General features: G+C 42.2%; 3 protein-coding genes across 3 annotated transcripts; all 3 read right to left on the bottom strand.

Moving 5' to 3' along the window:
- Positions 1-36: 36 nt before the first annotated feature.
- On the bottom strand, positions 37-6,631 carry LOC130172603 (cytochrome P450 11B, mitochondrial). The gene is made up of 10 exons (XM_056381427.1): positions 6,242-6,631; positions 5,863-6,018; positions 4,562-4,776; positions 3,211-3,414; positions 2,875-3,056; positions 2,613-2,779; positions 1,483-1,561; positions 1,174-1,386; positions 254-384; positions 37-197 (listed from the first exon to the last, which is right to left on the bottom strand). Exons 1-9 carry the CDS (start codon positions 6,571-6,573, stop codon positions 274-276), a joined length of 1,659 nt encoding a protein of 552 aa, XP_056237402.1. The 5' UTR covers positions 6,574-6,631; the 3' UTR covers positions 37-197; positions 254-273.
- Positions 6,632-6,904: 273 nt separating this feature from the next.
- Positions 6,905-10,153, bottom strand: LOC130172094 (complexin-3-like). Its single transcript, XM_056380522.1, has 3 exons — positions 9,914-10,153; positions 8,904-8,987; positions 6,905-8,418 (listed from the first exon to the last, which is right to left on the bottom strand). Exons 1-3 carry the CDS (start codon positions 10,151-10,153, stop codon positions 8,194-8,196), a joined length of 549 nt encoding a protein of 182 aa, XP_056236497.1. The 3' UTR covers positions 6,905-8,193.
- A 4,312-nt stretch (positions 10,154-14,465) lies between these two features.
- clk2b (CDC-like kinase 2b) lies at positions 14,466-21,544 on the bottom strand. The gene is made up of 12 exons (XM_056379747.1): positions 21,355-21,544; positions 21,059-21,234; positions 18,685-18,775; positions 18,528-18,594; positions 18,323-18,439; positions 18,079-18,245; positions 17,092-17,186; positions 16,342-16,471; positions 16,171-16,253; positions 16,005-16,084; positions 15,830-15,920; positions 14,466-15,733 (listed from the first exon to the last, which is right to left on the bottom strand). The coding sequence occupies exons 2-12, from the start codon at positions 21,122-21,124 to the stop codon at positions 15,551-15,553; spliced, it is 1,170 nt and encodes a 389-aa protein (XP_056235722.1). The 5' UTR covers positions 21,125-21,234; positions 21,355-21,544; the 3' UTR covers positions 14,466-15,550.
- Positions 21,545-21,609: the final 65 nt, after the last annotated feature.

A 21,609-nucleotide genomic window follows, 5' to 3' on the forward strand; every position in this document is an offset into this window, starting at 1 on the left:
CTTTTGAACGCTCAGCCACAATGAAGACAACAGGAGGAGGAGATGGTACTTTTATTAGTCAGCATGATGAATTCTTGGACTGAATATAAAGAGCACGGGGAAGCAAAAAAGAAAAAAACTTCACTGATTGTCATCAGAAATTTTGTTGCTAGGTTAACACAGCTAAGGCTATATTATGTGATTTAACATGTCAAGTCTGTGTGTGTGTGTGTGTGTGTGTGTGTGTGTGTGTGTGTGTGTGTGTGTGTGTGTGTGTGTGTGTGTGTGTGTGTGTCAGAGCTTGCTGAAAGTGATCCTTGGTGGAGTTTCAGGCTGGAGGATGAGGGTGTATGTGGTTTTGATGTCCTCCGTGGAAGACACGCTGATGTGGAAGCTCAGCAGGATCTAGACAGGGAGTTGGGGGGGGCAGAGAGGAAGAGAAGGAGCAGTTATGTTATGCTCAGCAGCAGTGGATTAAATGTGAGTACATTTACTGTAGTCCTGTAAGTATAATTTTGTGATACTTGTAGTTTGAGTGTGTATTTCCGTATTTGGCTGCCTGATGCTTCTGCTCCACCACATTTCTGAGTCAGATATTCTCCCTTTTACTTCACTACATTTATCTGACACATTCACGTGATAATTACTTTACAGATTAAACATTTACATAATAGTACATTTACATTTAAAGATCAAACCAGTGGTTCCCAGCCATTTTGGCTTGAGACCCCTCATAATAAAGCAGTGTATAGTTAATACTATTCGTTGACACCAGAGCAAAAAATGTTAGTAAGCAGTTTATAATTGGATTTTGGTCCTACAGTCCTTTTCCTTTCCTTTTAATATCTTATCTTGTGGCTCTTTGGAATTAGTAAAAAATTAGTAAAAAAGTAGCTCCACCTCAACCACTTACAACGGTAAAATGCTGCTTACATGCTGATTACCTCAATAATATATTTCCTATTATTATATCAGTAACAAGTGTTTGTTTTCAATAAAACAAGCTTTGATTTTCAAATTTAGCTGGAAATTTGTCTGAACTTTTACTTCAGTAAAAGTCTTTCAGTCTGTCCTTCCTTATAAGTCAACACAGGCCTTTCCAACTCATTTCTTTCCTTTTGCATCACACCCTTTCCTCTGATCCTCCCACTTGTTTCCTGCTCTTTCCTCCTTCTCCTGCCTGCTGTCACTCACATGCATGAGCAAGAGCTGCATCTCGTTCTCAGCAATCCTCCTCCCGACACACTGCCTCGCCCCAAACCCAAACGACAGGGAGCGAAACCCTGACCCCTCTCCTCTTTGGCCTGCCTCTCTGCCGCTGCCCCACCGGCCGGGGTCAAAGCGTTGTGGATCCTCAAACACCTCTGCACTCCTCCCCAGGGGGTAAAGACACACGTGGACCATCGTCTGAGGGGAGAGTTGATCTCCGTCAATAAGACAGTAAGTCAGCTGTGGACGATTTGAGTTTAAGGGAGGATTTCAAAGAGAAAGTCTGTTACTCACCCCAGCAGGGACGTGGTAATTCTGAAGAACAATATCTTTGACTGGCATCCGCTGCACTGTAATTCCCACCGGGTATAACCTGACACAACCCAAAACACACACACACACAGGCACGCACGCACACACACACACAAACAGAATACCTTTGACCTCCCACTCAGTTCTCAACACAAACTCAGGATTACCGGTAATCAATTCTAATTTCAGGTGTTTGAGGAGTGCACCTGTTGATGAAAACACTTGGAATGCAATGGATGGAAACAGACTTTCAGACAGCTGCGCCAAAAGCTCAGCGCATGATGTTTTTCATGCTCTATTGATCTGAATCAACCCTCACCTCAGGTTACGTCTGATTTGAACTCGCAGGTGGCGTTTGTGCTTCAGGTTAAAGGAAAGGCGCGTGTAAATGTAGCTTGCAGACTTTACTCAAAATGTACCCAAAGGGCATCACTTTGGAGCGGGTCATGGTTAGATTAGGTTATGTGTCTGTTTTGTGAGACTGCAAATGCAAGGTTGGATTATCTACTGGACAACTACCTGCCTTGAGTTGGAATTGCTTTCTTAAGATACTATTTACAAGGTCGAGAGCACTTTCATGCTTGAATTTTAACCGAGCACAGATGAGAAGTCCTAAAAGTGACATGAAAAAAGCCTCATACTAAGTTCACATGTCAACTATCTCCATGACAATTGAGCAAACTCCATCTGCTAATGAAGGGGGCTGAAAGGTCTGGAGAAAGCTTGAAATGTTTTGTCAAATTCATTATCTTATTTTATATTTTGCTTACGTGGCACATGTTTCTAAATAAAGTTGTTTTTAATTAAATAACCACATAGAGAGATGCATTCCCAACCGTTCAATCAGTGCACGTAATGCTGCCTACCACCTGTGGATTCACAGATAAAGAAAAACCTGGGGTTAAACAATACTCCAGGATGTGATCACTGGTTGGTTTCTGGGTTTACGATGAAGGTGCCATTCATAGTCTGCTGTGCCCTGTGTACGTGATAGGAACGTGGAGGCAACAGGGTACATGCACAATGCAGACATGTGGGTGTGGGTGTATGTAGGTGGTCAACAGAGAACAAATTCCCAGGGGGCCCACAAACAGGTCTTGAGTTTTACGTACCTGAGAATCTCCTTGATTGCGCCTTTCAGTAGTGGCGCCCCCTGCAGGGCTTTCTGAGGGTCACCACCGGCCTGTGCCCACGATGTTCTCACCTGCTGCCTCACCTTCTCCTGCACCTCTGGGTTGCGGCCCAACTCAAACAGAGCAAACTGCAGGGGCACCGCTGTCTGCAGAGAATGAGCGGTCACACAGGAACAGTCAGGGTGAGGTATGCAAACGTAAGCCGGGGAAGACAATCAGGCACACAAACACATATACACACCGTGTCGACCCCTCCAGCCATGAGCTCAGTGATGTTGGCTTTGATGAGATCCAAAGATAACTGGCCTTTCTCCATGAGTTGGCCCAGAACCCCAGTGTAACGGCCTCCAGCTTCCCCAGGCTTAGACTCTTGACCCTGGGAGGATGACAGGCGCTGGTACCCCCTCTGGATCCTGGCATCCGCTGGAATAAACATAAGTCAGGATGATAGAGTCAGGTGAGATGGGAGTAATGAAGGAGGAATATATCGATTAAAGAGAGTTAGATCAGCCAGAAATGTAGACCAAATGGTCCATTATTCCTGCATTAGATGTCCAATCAATAAAGCTCTCTCTACCATGACTGAAGATGTGGTCCCATGCAGTGGCGTGCTGAGTCCACAGGGTAGCGCCGATGCGGAGCAGGAGGCGATGGGGCAGGTAGAGCAGAGGAGGGGTGGTTGCCAGCATTTGCTCCACGGCCCAGATGAACTTCTGAGACTCCAGGGAGGGAGATGAGGAGAAGAGGCCGATACGCTCCCCGTAGAGCACATGGCAACTGGCTATAAGGAGGGAGGGTGGGGGTGTATGGGTTTGTTTCAGGGTGAGCTAACAAACTGAAACAAACATTCACAAAAGAAATGAATCATAAAACCTCCAGACTCACATTTTCATGCTTTAAATTTTAAACTTTCATTGATTACATGGACCTGTGGGTTGAACATACTGTATCATGATTTAGTATAGTTTATGAATCTCCTGCAGAAAGCACTAAATAAAGTCCAAAAAAAGGCATTTTTTTCTTCAAAAAGACAAAGACATTTCTTTCAGTGACAGCAAGAACAAATTCTCCATTTGAGAGTCAGTTTTGTCTCTCCCACACCTAGACGTCCATCACCTACCAGACATGCTTGTGTGATATTAACTACACATCAGTGACTGTAATGAAGTTTCTTGCCAGTCTATTCCTACCCAGGCTTAGCACCTGGCATGGTGTGCTGTGGTCCATTATGAGCAGAGCAGTATGACTCAAAGTCATCAACTCTCCCCCACTTCACTCTCATGTACAAACAGATGCACACAAGTGTGAGTCACACAAGCATTCGCACTTGTGAATGTGGTATGTTGCAGATAGGCACATGAAAGGAGCAGACCTGGTGAAAGAATGCAGGAGCTTTGATCATCTTTGTCGGTGTTTCTATTTTTAAAAGGTGCATGTTCTCCTTGACCTCCTACATCTATGATATGTTAAGGTGAGAAAAATGAAACCAGAAAAGCAGAATCAGGTGAGACATTAAGGGGAAGTTTTTTGAACATTTCAAAAAGATGATGTTCCCACAGATTGTGTAATGTCTCTGACGTGAGAAGGTGTCACAGAATGCGTCAGCAATTGTGACTCAACCAAAAGAGCTGATAGTCAGGCTGAATGAAAGCCTGTCAAAGGAGGGAGCTGACATTAATCCATACTCTCCTCTCCCTGAGGACTTGGAGGTCAATCATTGCTGGCTGAAAAGAAAACATCCCACTGGACCACCATCCTTTTACAACTCTCTACTCTCACTCCTCCTAGATAGAAAAAGAGAGAGACTTTTGTGGCCTCAATGTAAATAAAACAGGAATTCATGTGCACTCTATCTGCACAATCACATGTTTAGAAAAATACACAAGGAAACCACAGGTCACAAATCACTGGGGATGATGACCTCCGACCTTCCAGCGCGAAGCGGAAGAGATCAGGACTGGGATCGATGGTCAGACTGCGGTTCCCCTTCTCTCCTCTTCCCTCCCTCTCGACTCTCGCCTGCAGCATTTGACAGAAATCCCTCGCCACCTCATCAAGGAGAGGGAGAAAACGCTTTACGGCCGCAGTCATCATCACCTCCTTGTTGAGCAGTAGACGGTCGGCTCTCCACTCCTCACCGTTCCTGTGGAGAGAGGATTTGCAGCGAGGCGTTAAAATCGACCCGTTTCACTTCTGCTCAGTCACTGTGAAGCAGAGAATGTGTGTTGGAAAGAAAACTCATATCTCAAGCAGATGTGCTGTTGCGCTACTGAAATATTCCTAAAGTACAGGTGTTTTGTCAAAGTCTGTGTCCCAGAATAACAAACCCCGAACTGCAACAAGTTTCTACTGTGATTCTTAACCTCAACCCAACTTTATCTTTATTTCTGTGATGCTTGACCATAACCTAACCCTAAGCGTGACATGTAAAAAGCCACTGAACCCTCCCTAAATAGAAGATGCCCAGACTGAAAACGACAAACTACACATTCGTAGGCATTTTGCTTTCTCTTGCAATCATTCTGTGTCCAGAGGCTCCCTGCTTCCTTGGGCCCCTGCTTCTGGGCCCAATGGACAACGGTACATGAAACAGTATTTGAAGGGGGAACCTCCGCACAAGAGAGGTAATTATTACTTGTGTTTAAAAGCTACTCCCAGCAACAGCTGCTTGTTTACGTATGGTGACTGTGAGAGCGCCAAATTGTCTGTAACTGTTTCAGTTTTACTGTAACACAACCTACCACCTCATTTATTCAGAATCCCCAAATTTCAAAGGTTCAGAGCAAATTTTATGTGTAAAATGTATCTGATTTTGTGGATTTACCATTTGGCGAGGGTCAAAAGAAATGATTCTATTGGTCACGTGATGGACATCCAGAGTTTTTTGCAGCTTTTCCGATACTCAGGACTAAAGGTCTGGATATGGCAACTACCCAGTTGTACGATATAAAAGGACACAGTGAGAGCAATGTATTGACTTACATTCATACAATCATTATTTGGAGACTTGTCCTAACCTTAACCATAACCACTTCATACCTAACCCAAACATTAACTCTAAACTTCATCTCAAATCAAGTCATAACCCTAAACTTTACATACTTACTTTAACAAGACTTGTATTTTGTACCCAGAAGGGAGGTAAGCCCCCACAGTGTGACTGTTTAAACAGATTTATTTCATCAGCACATGAGAACTACACATGCATATACACAGATGTGGTACTGACTTGAGGAAGACCCCCTTGCTGTGCTGGCGTGTCTCACGATGTGTGGCCCAGGGCTGCAGGGTCATCCGTTGCGGGTGCAGGCCCTCCGAGCGAAACAGCTCCCCGATGTCTGACGGCAACATGATGTTCACACTCCCGTGTGTGCCCACATGCTCCCTTCACACACACATACACATACACACACACACACACACACACACACACACACACACACACAGAGAAAGAAAGGCCATGGTGCAAACTCACATGCATTATTAATGATCAACCCTCTGTCTTGTTATTCTGGCATCATTGCCGCACTGAAGGTGATCAACTACTGTCAATATGCATCCTTGTTTTTTTTTACAAATACAATACTATCCCTCTCTCTTCCCACTACCTGTAGATGGGGCCAAGGGCGTTGAAGGTCCTCTCCATGTGTTTGTGGAGCTGCTTGAAACAACCTTCTCTCCAGAACTTCAGCAGGTTGACCCAGCCGTTCTTCCCTGTGTGTGGGATCTCCTCAAAGCTGCGCACCCGTCCATCCACACCTCTCTTTCTAACTCTGGTGTCCTGAGCTCCGTTTCTTCCCTTCAGCTTCCCATCTACCACAGTCCCTGCTGTAGTCATACATAGACCGTTTTGTGGTGCAACACCAAAAAACACATTTCTGGACCCACAGGTGCCCTGTGCTCTGGTACACCCAGTCACTCGGATGGACATGCTCCTCATGGTCCAGACGAAATGTGTCCATCGGCCTCATGCAGAGTTGTGACAGCCCTTGTTGTCGTCGTCTCTGGAGGGATGATTATTTCCCTCCTCCCACCCCAACCTCATATCCTTGAATGTGTTCTGTCACTCTAATGAACTGATAGGAGGTGATGATTTACGAATCTGAGTTTCAGAGTTCAAGAGAAGCACAACAGAGCCTGAATGTCAGACTGATCCAAAAGACACACAAATTCATAAAGGCCAAAAAAGAGAGAGTCCAGCTGGCCGAAGAAGTCTTTAATACAAGTTTCGGTCACAGCTAAAAAAATCAAGAAATACAAAGATCTAAGTATCTACGTGTTGGTTTGTTCTGGGGAATCTTTGGATTCTGCTTCATGTTGTATAAAATCCTTTCACTAGGCAGCATTAGACTACTTACAAAGCAGCTCAGTGCAAACAAAGTCGTCATTACAAGAAACTAATTTCTTAAAATTTGGCTCGTACACAATACAGATACAGTTTGGCTCACACAAATAAATGTGATACAGGTCTGAGAGTATTTACAAAGAAACAACAAACATTTTCTTCAACAATTTTCTCAATCTTAATCATTAATACAAAATGAGTACATAAAATCTACTTCATGACTTGTGTCAGTGTGTGTTGAAATGTGAACGTGTTCCCCTGAGGTTCCTTACTTGTGTATAGATCCCAGTTGGATCGATATCATTTAGAGAGCTGCAACAGCCCTGTAAGTAGAAACTAGCTACAGTAGCATCTATCATTTAACAACTACCACCAATCACCATGACAAGATTTTCACTGTTCAGCTTGTAACATCTGATTATGTGATAAATAACATTATGATAAAATAATAACTTAGTATAAGGCTAATAAAAGAAACGATATTCTAAATTGGGTGAAAATATGATCAAACCTTTAAAAGATCATGTTAAAACCTCATAATCACTGTTACCAATAAAGCTGTAGGACGTGTTACATATTGGCCCACAATGCAATACCTCTCGTGGGTAATGCAGTGTTTTACATTATTACAGTATCAGACAGTGTTAAAAAAAAATAACCTCACCAATAATACTTTAAGCCCCACTATAGAGCATTTATAAGCAGTACACACTAGGATGTAGGTGTACGCATTTATTTATTAATGAACTGTATTTTACCACATTGTGATTCACTGTCTAAACTATTTATTGAATGTTTATACTGTAAACTAAAACAGGACGACTTACAGTGAAGTTTCACTGTACTACATCACTTGTGCAGTAACTCTCACTGACCGGTGAATTAATGTTATGCAGCGATCATAATTAACAGGAAGCATCAACTTTTTTAACATAATTAAATGTTTTATAGGAAAAATCAAGTTGCCTGGCAGTTACATATTATTATTGCTACATAAAAGACAACAATAAGCATCAAAGGAAAGTCTGAACAACATGGTTTCACAGAGCCAGCAGGCACGACCAGACTGAATGTGTGCACGACTGTTGATGTGAGATCTAAAAGCACAGTTTGTGTTTGAGCAACAGTCATGTATGAGTCTGTTTCCCCTGCTGCTTCCCTGAAACAACACAGTCAGAAGCCGGTGGACCAATTGTCCCTGTGATCACATATTGATCACATGACTTTACAAGAGTCCCTACTTGCTGGTTTAGGAGTGAGCGTCTTGCTGTGTTTCCTCCCTGTGAGCACCACTGTGCCGAAGGTCAGGCCTTGAAAGGCGCTCAGCAGGTCGAAGCCGTCGTCCTTGGTTTTGGCTTCAGGATGAATGATCTTCGACAGCTCGTGGGGGAGCGACAACTTCCCGCCAAAAGACCTCAGGTGGTTTGTGTCCTTCGGGTTCTAAATCATGAGGGAAAAATGGAAGAGGAAGAGGCTCGAAGGGCTGAGCAACACAAAAAATGAGAACTTGACGATCTAAATTTGCTCTTTGTTTGTCTACATTACTCGTAGAACATGGATACCAAATACAGAGAGACCTTTAAAGTGCAGGCCTATTATTCTGTTTCTGAAGGTTTGACCAGTAGGCTTTCAAAGTCATAGTAGTTAAATGACAATTAAGTGAAGTTTCTATAGCACCATATGTTGTATGGTGAAAACGGCATTGAAGTTTGCCGGACAGTTACAAGTTGATTTGTGTGTGCATTATTTTAATTTATTTTGAAAGGAGGTAATGAATATAAGAATCTGGTACCAATAACTTTCATTGAACATCCATTCAAATATGTTACATAAATGGTTCCACCGATGTCCTGTTTTACTGGAGTAAAAACATAAAAACGTATCTCCTGTTTATTTGTCGTTGTAATTTAAACACTTCCACAGACCTCAGACAGATGGTATTTTCTCCTGAACTGAGCTCTCATAGTTGCTCTCTGAGCATTCTTCTGCGCGTTCATCGCTTCCCGCTGCTTTCTGTAAACACAGCAGACAAACACAAATACATTTGACACACTGCAGACAGAATTCAATTAAAGCTCATCTCTGTGACGGCAGAGGTGACTTGGATTAGCTCAGTTCATTTTAGCTGCCTCCTCTAATGAAAGCATCTTGAGGCAGCTACAGACAGTGCCAATATAAAAGTGGCACTTTTGAAAACCACATGCACTCGAAGCACAAAGTGCCGCAAAGAAAAGAAAATTTCTGTTCTTTTTTTTTTTCCTTCATCTGCAGTATTTTCTTTCTTAGGTTCAACTTTGTTTCATATGCAAAGAAAAATCGGTTTTCACTTTCACCAATTATCAAACTGCACATGTTCACAATATGTTACAAAAAGCAGAACTGCTGTGAATACACATGTTTTCATTGGTGGAAAGTAGCTAATTCTATTACTGTGGTACCTGTATTTTACTTTACTATTTCACAACATTTCATAATGACACAAATTTACATTCATAATTTATCTAACAGCTATAATTAAAAGTTATTTCATATATTTTTTACAATACAAGATTTTACATATGAAGAATCTGATTACCTAATAAAATATAATGAATTGTTACAGATGAAAGAGAACATAGTTTAATAAAATAGTTAAATTTAGCTTCATCTTGACAAGCTACAACTCTAACATGATGTTTACACATCAATGCATTATTATTATTATAACATCATCATGCAAATAATACTCAGGCATTTATACTTAAGTAACATTTTCACTGCAGGACTTAGTAATGAAGTGTTATTACAGTATGAGGTGCTATTACAGTATGAGGTGTTATTACAGTAGGGTATGAGGTGTTATTACAGTAGGGTATGAGGTGTTATTACAGTAGGGTATGGAGTATTTTCCTCCACCACATGCATGTTGTGTTTCTACATTATACACAGTGTTCACTTGCCTCTCCTTCTCCAGGTCTGCCTGGTACGAGCGAATGACTGACGGGTCTTTGGGATGTGCAGTTCGGAGTGGAGGAGTCCTCCCAAATCTCTTGCATCCTCCTCTGCCTCCCCGACCTCTGACCCATTTATTCCTGGGTTTGGCGCACAACTTCCGTTCCCTCATCCCCGACACGCAGCTGGTCAGCTTCCTGATGGGCTTCCTCAGCGACTTTTTCACTCTCACCACAGGCTCCATGATGCACCTGAGCTCTCAGGACAGGATGTACCGACCACACCCTTACTTCTTTGACAGATGATGAGTGAATATATAATGGTTTTCTCCTGTGCGCATGTTGTGTTGCTCTGACAGGACTGGCTCAGGACACACACAGTCTCACGTCCTGTGGCAGCAATAACTCAGGTTGAGACCTGCCAAGGACAAGGACAGCAATCAGACAAGGCTCAGACACATGGACTTAGTAAACACACTCCTGCCTCACACACCCATGCGTTCAAAGGTTAGATACATAAATTAAGAGTTTGTCATCTAGACGAAAGGGAAGTACTAAAAGAGAAAGATGGAAATGACAAAAAGTGATTGGTCAGTATTTATCCACAGACAAAATTAACTTAGCATGGTCACACTTTTCTTACGCATGCAGGTGGCCACGGTTGGCCAGAGGCTCGCAGCACAAAATCCTGATAAAGCTCCAGCCAGATGGCCTCCACCGCTACCAGACAATCCCCTAAAGCTTTAAAACAAACCAGAGAAAAAAAGAGGAAACAGCAAACGACTCTCCACAAGAAGAGAGAAGACTATTTGCTGTTCCAGGTTTCAGGCTCTGCTTCTTCTTCTTCTTCTGCTCTCCTCACTGTCCCCAACTCTCCCATAAAGATTACCACTTAAAGGATTTAATGAGGGGAATCTCGTTAGCCGTGGCAGTGAACGCACCCGATGACTCACGTGTTTGTGATGAAGATTTAGAGAAACTAGCTGATGTCATGTTGAGTGACACATGCATGCATCCACAGGCCTGACATCAGTGTTGCTCCTATATTCGGAGTCTGAATTTTCTTTATCTAGGCGCAGTAGAGCAGTGAAGTTGGGGAGATGGGGGGTTAAGGTGCCAAAGGAGGTGGCAGGTATTCAACTTGAGCCCAGGTACCAGAAAGATTTTTGCCAAGATATAACTTCCAGCACCAGCACCTCCTCACTTCCTTACATAATCAGTATTTGGTTCACTGGAAATACAGAGATGAACACAACGTTTAAATGTGATGTGAAAAGAGGAAATGAAACAAATAGACACCTGGATGGAGGGAGTTTGGCCTGAGAAAGCAGCGCCCGGGTTGCAGGGAGATTAGAGAAAAGTATTGACAAGTGGAACGAGGAGCTGTCCAAACTGTTCGAGAAGACGTGACATAGTGAGGTCATCGCTCCAACTACCCCACCAAAACAAAAAAACATGTCAATACCAAAGCTTGGTTAAAGATGCAGAGCTCGTTTTTTGTCTTCTGCACCAACGAAACAAATGCATGAAGTGTTCCCGACAGTCTCTTTCAGTCGTTGTGATTTGTTGTTGCCACAACAAAGACTGAGAACAAAGGAATAAGAGTTTACCTGGTTTTGTTGTACAACCACTTTAGGTGCGGTATTTAAAAAGGAAGCTTGCTCCTCGGCTCTTACGCACAATGGATCAGATATATTTCATTTTATTCAAACCTTGAAAGTAAAGACATCTTTACTGTTGCACATTGAGCAAATTCCCATAGTCCCTGACTGAAATGATCTTTATCATTTGTAATGTAGACATACAATAGTGCTAATTTTGTTTTGTTTAGGAAACCATGTAAATAATCCTATTTATTATTATCATTACCCCTCTTTCTCTCACTTTATTATTTTTCTGTTTTAAATCCTTATTCATGTAAATCATCCGATATTTTTAGTTCCCCCATTACCCATTTATGAGTAGGCCACTACGTACTCACTTAAATGGTTTATAACACACTATAATGTAGTAGTAAACAGATAGGACATTTTAAGTGAACATACTGATAATTAATTAGCACTTGTCAACATTTAAAATTTTCTATTTGAAGACATATTTTCTATTTTTACAACTGTGTTCTTATGTGTGTTCAAAGCAGGAGTTGTCAAATACATTGATGAGCACCAGATAAACACTTCAGTCTTACAGCTACATTAAAGTGTATTTCAAACTATTTATTAAATGTTTACATAATAAACAGGCAGATTTAAAGCAAAGGGTTACTACCCATGTCTGGTCTCAGAATTTGCCCCATCACTTCTCCGTTTGACACATTTTCTATGATTGAATGTCTTGAACGACTCTCCACTGTGAATGTTGTGCTCTGTGACCTACTCTAATGCCCCATTTGGCAGCAACAGCACATACACACGCATGTGGTCCTGAACACTTCAACCAACCCATTTAAAATCCTTCAGTCCCTTGTTTCCTTCCAATTCTTTCCCTCCGCTGCCCAGATCACTTCGATTTCTGACAGGTGGAGATGCTTTAATGCTTTAACAAGATCACCAAGAAAAGCCACGCCTCCCCAAGCGTGTGTCCGCTAACAGATCGGGGATCAGTTCACTCATCCAAAGTGCAGGCACTTACAGCCTAAAGGAGGGAGGTGGAGTTGGTCCTGTGTCAGCAGAACTTCTCTCCAGCAGGAACAGATCAGATACAGAAGAGGGAGAAACTGAGAAACTGATGGATGTTCATATCATTTATATGTTGTTAATATATCAGGCTGAATTTAGAAAAGTAATGCCCACTATAATGTGTGTGTGTGTGTGTGTGTGTGTGTGTGTGTGTGTGTGTTGTGTGTGTGTGTGTGTGTGTGTGTGTGTGTGTGTGAACAAGAGCTTCCATGCGAGAACATAGAAAAGATCCACTTAAGGGATTCTCAGGCGGATCAGTGTCCAACACGTGACAGTCACTGACACCCACACATTAACACACACACACACAAACACACAAACAAATACACATGTTGTCATGCATGAACTCACGAGAGGCGTGCCTTAGATACAAACAAAGGGTAAGCTGTATATTACACACACACACACACACACACACACACACAAACACCCACACACAAAATCCAGCGACACACCAAGGTGGTCAGAGATAATGTTGAGGTCACGGCCCAGTGAGGATTTCAGAATAAAAAGGCTAACTCATGGCAAAGTGTTCAAGTGAATTACCATGACACAACATGTGAAGACATGCGATCTCACACGTGCTTACTGTGTGAGCATTACACAGCAACACACACACACACACACACACACACGCGCGCGCACACACACACACACAAAGGCACTGATGTCATTCATGTAGCGCCATGAATATAAACAGTCTTGGCAACATTTACAGGTAACTCACACATGAAGAAAATGTTAACTTTGGTGGGACTGACTGTCACTTCAGTTTACAGAGGTGATGGAAGCCACATGCAACTACATTAATATTAATTTAATATTAACAATATTAAATGCAGATCTCATCATATAAATACATAAAAACATTTGACATTATTGTTTTAAATAAAGCCAATTTTCATATATTTTACATGAGTATTTACATTGATCTTTGTTATCACTATTTAGAAATTTTTTAAGGGACTCCTTAAACCTAGAGACGGAGACATGAACATTCACACAGGTTCACCTGCAGCCTGCAGCACTAGATGAGATGAAAAACTGAGACTTTTTGTTGAGATGAATTCAAATTCTTTCTTTCCATTTCTACTCATGACCTGTTTTTGTCTTGAATCTCTGCACCTACAGCAAGAAACTGATTTACCTTCTCTCAACACGTCTCCATGCACGTAAAAAAGTCTCTTTAATTTTAGCATCATTCATGCTCATTAACAGCCTAAAATTACTTTTAACATTGCCAAGACAGGAGATCATATTCACATTTATACATACCCTCACTAATACACACACACAGGTACACACAGCCACCCACCCACACACACTCACACACACACACACACACACACACACACACACACACACTCACACACACACACACACACACACACACACACAGCCACCCACCCACACACACACACACAGCCACCCACCCACACACACACTCACACACACACACACACACAACACACACACACACACACACACAGACACAGCCACCCACCCACCCACCCACCCACACACACACACACACACACACACACACACACACAGCCACCCACCCACACACACACACACACACACACACACACACACACACACACACACACACTCACACTTCAGAAGTATAAGGTCTCATTCAGTCAGGCACACATACACTAAAACTAAGTCTCTCTCAGCTCTGCCAAGGCTGGAGAGGAAAGTTGGCGAGCGCACACACTCGCTCAGCCTTGTGACCGTGCTCTCTGCTGAGCTGCACTCAATCAAGATGCCAGAGGAGGGCTGCGAGTCAACGGCAGTTACATGAGGAGCCTGTGTGACGTGCACGGACGGACCGTACGCCGGGTGATGAGCTGAGAGGCCACAATCACAACCCGAGAACAGAAGAGCTGAATTTATTATGTGACTAAAGAAATCATTCTATACAAAATGTATTACAAAAAACATGTTGTTATAAAGTGACTGGAAAGATACTTTTTAAGATTTTGTATCTACTGTATATCCTCTAAATTTTAGAGATACAAGATGAATGTATATTTTACATTTTTTTTTTTTTTTTAGCATTTTGAAGCCGCCTCGATTTACTTGTGAGGATGAGTCTTCAAAAGACAATTCCCTGTATTGCATCACGTATATTTACATTGCCGGCTAACCAGGCATCCATTAGTTTCCAATCATTTCTGTTTGACACAAAACTCTATGAGCACACAGGTGAAACTCGCTTACTCTACTCAGTGAAAGTCAAGTATGCATTAATGTTTTTTTCTGTCTGCTAAAGGATTTTCATGCGACACGAAAATAAATAGTTTTAACATTTAAAAAAATCAGAAATAGTACAGTATTCATTTGAACATGGTCAGCAAAATGTTTTGTACGGCACTTTGGACAAAAGTGTTAATTAAATGAATGTAAATGTTAAAGAGGCTTCATGAAGGTGCGGTCATAAAGACTAGCTTTCATGCTTCACACAGTAAATCACATTGACCTTAAATGTAATGACCTGTGCCATATAATTGAAACTGCCTTGCCTTATTCGTATTAGATTTTTTTTTCCACTTCCTGCTCCTAATTTGATCAGCTGACTGATGGCAATCCCTGATCAGCCTTACCAATCAGATTTTGCCATGACCTTTGTGAGACAATTATGTAATTGATGTCAAAATTTTTTAAATCTGTTCATTACGCTGCAGCTCTCATCTGTCATTTCAGTGTCCGACCAAATGGATCCTTCCACTGAGCTCATCAGGAATCCCGATTCAGATCACATCCATCCTAAAGTTCAGCTATTGTTCTCCACCACCGGGGTCTAGACTCCATCAGGAAGGAGGGGAGTGTTCCTGTACGGCTCATTGCGTGATGACACTGTTGAAATGTAATGTAAAGTACGCATGATTGGAAAACTGGGAGCTAAAACCTGCAACTGCAGTGGTGTGGTCCTCACAAGGGTTACGTGACCATTCGGGGTCATCTGCTCATATCACAGCTGTTCCTCCAGACTTGACTCCTTCCTGGCTGCACAAGGGGCAGGAAGAAAGGGTGGCGCAGCGCAGAGGAAAGAGAAATGCGTTTTGAAGGCTCGTACTCCAGCATCCTCTCCAGGAGATCGAAAAACTGGTGGTGTTCTGTCCCATGTGACAACAAGTGCTTCTGGAAAAAAAAACATGGATTAAGAGGGAAGCTTAATGTTTGAGGGAGTTGACGTACTTTGCTGATGTGTAAAAGTTCAAACCCGCCTCTGCTCACCCTTAGTGGTTTGCATTTGGCTTTTACGTAGCGTCCGGCCTTGGAGCACTCGTTCCAGTCTAGACGCCCACGGTGGAAATACTTGTTCTTCCTTAAGGAAAAAATAAAATGTCGGATGAAAAGAAAAGTGTGTGAGTGTGTGTTTGTGTGTTATTAGTGTGCAGCTTTGTGCTACCTGCTCCTTTGGATCATTCTCTGAGGAATTGGTCCCTGTATTCTCTCCATCATAGCAAGATGCTCCTTATTGTCATGAGTCTACAAGGGGGAACAGTTGTCAATAAGATCAAGTTCATCCTACTCTCAACATGCTGTAACTCTTCAAGTGTAGACACACATGTGACCTGGAACAGTGTGAAGCCTTCGTAGTATTCAAACAGGATGCAGCCGATACTCCAGACATCACAAGGGTGACTCCAACCGAGCTCTGTGGGAGGGCAGACGGACCAAATCTTTACAACTTAACAGGACTGACAGCTCCTGGTTACTTTCCAGTCTGAACCAGCATCTCTTACCCAGAATGACCTCTGGTGCTCGGTAGTGACGTGTAGAGATGACGGCTGAGTGGTGTTCATGGTCAAAGGTGGCACTGCCAAAGTCAACAAGTTGCACTGTTGTGTCGTTCATTCTCCGCTCATTGCACTTCTGAAGGAAGACGGGGGGGGGGGGGGACAGAAAAGTCTATAAATTTTAGCTCATTGAAAGGATAATTACAGTTTATTTGTTATGTTTGGTCGTCCTGGCCACATTTTCTATGGGTTATAATAGCACCGTACTTAACAACGTATCTTGGGATCTAGGAACACAGCTACATAACTATAATGTGGTCTGACAGGGCAAGACTCATACAGACAATCAGATGTGTAAACAAGCCCACAGTTTAGCCAGATCTATACCACTTAAATTACATAACTTAGTACAACATTATTAATTGCAATGACACCCACAACGAAAACCTGTCTTGTAATAAGGATTTTCCTTGAAGAAAAGTGAAAAAATAAATAAATCTCTCTCCTAAGACACCGACCATTGTCACACTGAGGTCAACAAACACAATCCACAGTCTGCTTGGACAGATACGTGTGCCTATAAAGGGAACACATGTAGGTGGTACACAGGTTCTGTGGATACAAATTTGCATCCAAATGGGCAACTACAAAGCAAATCTGCTTGTTCTCCCGGCTTTAATCCCTGCTTATTTAACATCCTGATTTTCTTTTTCACCCCTGAAGGTCCCAGCGTTCCTGCCAGCAGCTGTTTCTAACCTTCTCTGCGTTGTATATGAGGGAGTAGTCTGAGTTGACAAAGAGGATGTTCTCAGGCTTCAGGTCGGTGTGAGTCAGCTTGTTGTCATGGAGAACTGCAGTGGAGACAGAGGGAGGGGGAGAAGAGAGAAAGTAGATTTAGATTCATGAGGAGAGAGCCAACGCCCTCCTCTGGTCGAATTTTCGGTTGGTTAAAATGTCAGACATCGTGAGGTCTGATCATGTGGGGAAAATTAAACGTTAGTGGAAAATGATATGTATCAGAAACCCTGATTGTTCCATCCTATCTGATGAAACACTGGTTAAATTAAACAGAATGAAAGAATGTCCTCTTGTACTGGAAATGTACAAAAGTTTTAAAATAACATGACTGTCCTGTTCAAGAGGACATTGGTCAACATGCTACTATAAAGACAAAATGGTATCAGGTTATGCTTCAATCGACAAATCATATGCTGTATGATGAGCAATGTCATACAAGGTTTCACAGGTGAAAACAGAAATATTGGACATGAATTTTGACCTACTGATTGGTGCTAAATTCAAAGTCTGGGATCATCAAATTATTGAATTGCCTGTTTAAAAATGTCAACCAGCTGATGCTATGAAGAAAATTCAGTATTTGTCATATTTTAAGCAAAAATTAGAAATAATATATTGATTCTAGCTTCTCAAATGTGAAAATTAGTGGGGGTTTTTTTGGTCTTCTACTGTACTTTGGGGTTTCAGTCGAAAGAAACAAGCAGTCAATAACAATTGTAAGTTGCAATCCTAGGTGTGTTTGTCTTTCACTTTAATCCGGTATGGGAATACAAATCTGGAACACACACTGTCATCTTCAGGTACCAGTCACCCTCCAAATATCTACCTGGCTTGTCTGCTGCATTGGGACACCTGTGAATAATCTGCTTACTGTCATCACTGACATTGATCCAGAGAAAAAGCAAAGGGGTACTGCACAGTCGGTGTGATGCACATTGGACTCACAGCTGACAGCATGGCAGATCTGGTGGGCCATGTGTCGGATCTGGATAATGGGATAAGGCAGGAAGTTGTTTGCTTTCAAGAAGTCAAAGGTGCTGAGAGACAGCAACTCGAATGAGATGCACACATGGCCGTAGTAGTTAAACCAGTCCAGCATCTTTACACAGTGCCTGATGGCAAAAGAAATACAGAGATGAAATGCATAAGACAAAAAATAGAAAGAAAATCAAAATCACAAACTACTCACTGCTTGTTGTGTGAGTCTTTCTCACTGATCTTCTCCAGCACATTGATTTCCAGTTTGGCTGCTTCCCTGTATTTCTCCAGGTTCTTAATGATCTTCAGAGCAATTTGACGTCTTCCTCTGCATTTTAAAAATACTGTGTTTAAAGCGAGTAAACACTATACATGTCGAATATTGGTCCAACGTTCATTTTTAGATGAAACATTACCTGCCGTGGTCCAAACATTGTACCACCTTCCCAAAAGTCCCCTCACCTAAAGTGTCGACGATCTCATCTGTAAAGCAGATTGAGGTGAAACAGGACATTAAAGCTGGAGAATTTTTATTTGAGCAGCCAACTCTTCTTGAACTGATCTGATACCTACACCTGTCTTCGAGGACGTCCCCCTTTTGGTAGATCAGGTGACCGTTCTCGGTGTCCCTCTCGTTGTCGTCTGCAGCCTCACCGCTGCTCCGCTGGAAACAGAGTCAACCACAGTGTATGACAGGTGGAGCAGAGGAAGCAAAATCACGGCAGAAATTTGCCTGTTTTAGTCACTTTCATTACTCCCCAACTAAAACAGATTGAGTAACATTCTGACCTCTGGGCTTAAAAGGTCAAAGGTTACCAGCTGGACTAAACACCTGACTTAGAATGATGCATTCAAACTTGCAGACAAATCCACAAACAATAACACATATTTGCACTAAAAGGCACTTAATTTCATGCATTACCTCAGAATGGCAGACTGTCTTAATGCAGCCAGGATTTTTAAATAAATAAATAAATAAATAAAATCCTCAAGAACGTGAGCTTATGTGCTGAGGTTGAACCTGCTAACCTGAGCTTGTTTTAAAAGAAGCTAATAAGAAATGTCAAATGACTTCTGGCCTCTTTGGAGGAGCTGAGGCTCTATTTCCATCCACATTCTGAGACTGTTATTAATATCAGAAGCTCAGCATGTGCTGAGGAGACACTTACTGTAGGACACAAAATAGACCGTGTACAAAAGCAAGCACTGACACATATAAACACACACAGTCAGCATGTGATTTGTTGTTAAAGGATTGCGGAGCTTGAAGACAGAAATAAAATAATGTAGTGCCACCACATAGTGCAGATGTTCAGGTCAAACGTCAACCATGATGCAGAGGTGACAAATATTTGTAAAGAGAAAGTGACAAAACAAATGGTAATATCAGCTTAACAGTTTGAGTGAAGAGTTGAATCTTGTACATAAATGTCAGAATATCTGTGTCCGACTTTTTGCTTTTAACAACAGCGTTCTCTCGTGCTGGCATGGACTCCACCCGTTCGTGCAAAACCTGATGACCCATATTATCGCAGCATGTTCTGACAATGTTCCAGCTTCTTGTGGTGTCACACAATGCTTGGCTTTCTCAGTCTTCATACCCCAATTAAATGTTCACTGGGGTTGAGCGCCGCTGACTGTTGAGGCAAGTTCCTGACAGTCAGGACTTCTTTGTCTTCTTTGGTGTTTAAGTGGCTCTTCTAAAGCTTTGAGGTGTCTGTGTGTGAGGGGGGTCATTGTCCTGCTGCAGTATGAATCACTCTCCAAAAAAGACGCAAACCAGAGGCTACAGCATGTCTCTGAGGAATGGAGTGGTACCTCTCCTTGGTCAGTGAGCAGTCAATTCAGTCCAACTCCAGAGTAGGAAAAAAAACATCCCCGGTTTTGAATATTCCCAACACATTTTACAGTGGGGCTCCAGCCCCCCCAGGACCCTACAAGGATAAACGGTATAGATAATGGATGAATGGATGGATTTTACGGTGGGTTTGATACACTGCAGTATCATTCTCTGTCCTGTTCGTCTTCTTACATACACCCCTCTGTTACTGCCATAAATCTCAAACTCAAATTCATCAGTAAATAGGATTTTTTCCAGTCATCCCTGTGAAACTCTGGTACGTCTCAGCCCATCCGAAGCCTTTCTGGCCTTGTTTCCACTCCTGAGAAGTGGTTTTGAAACTGCTACTGATCCTCTGACACCACAACAAGACAGACTTCTTTTGATAAGACTTTTGCTGGTTGTCTTGTGTTTTTTATTTAGCAAAGTCTGTATCTGTGGTGAAACTGATTTTTTTTTTATCTCTTTAGAGAACTATGCTTGATGTATTTATCTTCTGATGCTGTGGTCACTTTTGATATGCCTCATCGTGCTTTGTATCCACTTGCAAAGCCTTTTAGAGCTCCATGCTCTGCCCCATTAGAAACGTTAAGCCTAACCATGATTTGACGTTGAGAAAGCCCCTCTCTGCTTAGAATAACAATTTGACTTCTGACTCTTTCACTTAGTTCTGATGTCATTTTCCTCACCATCATCATGCTGCTTGGTAAGCAGACACAGCCTTATTTATAACAGGTCAACATTAGCTGTCTAGTCTAGTTACCTAAAGGAGCCTCTCATTAATCAATCAAATCCATCTGAGTGTCATCTGCATACACGCTTCAATGGAAGGGATACAAGTCAAAGAAATCTGACCTTTTGTATAAAGGAGTTAAGCTGTTCAATGCCCCAAATTCACTGAAGTTTGACCACTGACTTAGAAATAGTGCAGATTCTTGAATCTCATACATAAATAAGTACAAACTTGTGTTTTCAAAAGATTTTGAATCTTATTGTTTACAGGTTTACCTTAAAATATTATAGATTTTCAATGTGGTCTCACACTTTTGGACTCAATAATAGATGCATACCAAACTCATGCACAGAAAATGAAATGGAGATACTCACAGAGAGGCAGAGGCAAATACAGTCCAAAAAACCCTTATACAGAGAATACAGCTCTGTCTTTCCCATTATGCAGAGGTGCAGAGCTACTCAGAGAGGGGACGAGCTTGAGTGGAAGAGGATGAAGGGATGTTGTAATAAGGTGTAGCAGAGCAGCAGGTGGAGCAGCAGCAGGAAAACTAGACAATGAGGAATTGTGGAGAGAAAAGAGAACGGGACAATACAGTATTAAAGCAATGGCACAGAAAAAAAACTGTGCCATTGGACAAGGAGTTGTGACAAAGTAAAAAATAGCCTACAGTGTTGTCAACGGAAACCAGAGGCAAAGGAGAGACACGACCACACGGTCCAGCCGCAAAACCCACAGAGGAAAAAATACCTTTTAAGAGGAATAAAAAAAGTCAAACACTGAAAAAACAAGAAAGTGAACAAGACAGCTGAAGCACAAGACAAATACAGAAAGTGACAGACAGAAATGAGACGATAAGACAGGAGGAGGAGGAGGAGGAGGAGGGCGACAGGCAGACAGAGAGCGAGAGCTGAGACAGATGCTA

Source organism: Seriola aureovittata, chromosome 7 (assembly GCF_021018895.1).
Source record: "Seriola aureovittata isolate HTS-2021-v1 ecotype China chromosome 7, ASM2101889v1, whole genome shotgun sequence".
In the NCBI taxonomy this organism is placed as follows: domain Eukaryota; kingdom Metazoa; phylum Chordata; class Actinopteri; order Carangiformes; family Carangidae; genus Seriola; species Seriola aureovittata.

Coding starts and splice junctions, on each gene's coding strand:
- LOC130172603 (XM_056381427.1), bottom strand. CDS start 6,573: ATGAGGAGCATGTCCATCCGAGTGACTGGGTGTACCAGAGCACAGGGC. Junction 6,019..6,241: donor GCCCTTGGCCCCATCTACAG/GTAGTGGGAAGA, acceptor GTGTGTGTGAAG/GGAGCATGTGGGCACACACG. Junction 2,780..2,874: donor TGGCTGGAGGGGTCGACACG/GTGTGTATATGT, acceptor CATTCTCTGCAG/ACAGCGGTGCCCCTGCAGTT.
- LOC130172094 (XM_056380522.1), bottom strand. CDS start 10,153: ATGGAGCCTGTGGTGAGAGTGAAAAAGTCGCTGAGGAAGCCCATCAGG. Junction 8,988..9,913: donor ACCTGGAGAAGGAGAGGCAA/GTGAACACTGTG, acceptor GTTTACAGAAAG/CAGCGGGAAGCGATGAACGC. Junction 8,419..8,903: donor GAAAATACCATCTGTCTGAG/GTCTGTGGAAGT, acceptor CTCATGATTTAG/AACCCGAAGGACACAAACCA.
- clk2b (XM_056379747.1), bottom strand. CDS start 21,124: ATGGGAAAGACAGAGCTGTATTCTCTGTATAAGGGTTTTTTGGACTGT. Junction 18,595..18,684: donor GGACGTCCTCGAAGACAGGT/GTAGGTATCAGA, acceptor TCTGCTTTACAG/ATGAGATCGTCGACACTTTA. Junction 17,187..18,078: donor GATCTGCCATGCTGTCAGCT/GTGAGTCCAATG, acceptor TCTCCACTGCAG/TTCTCCATGACAACAAGCTG.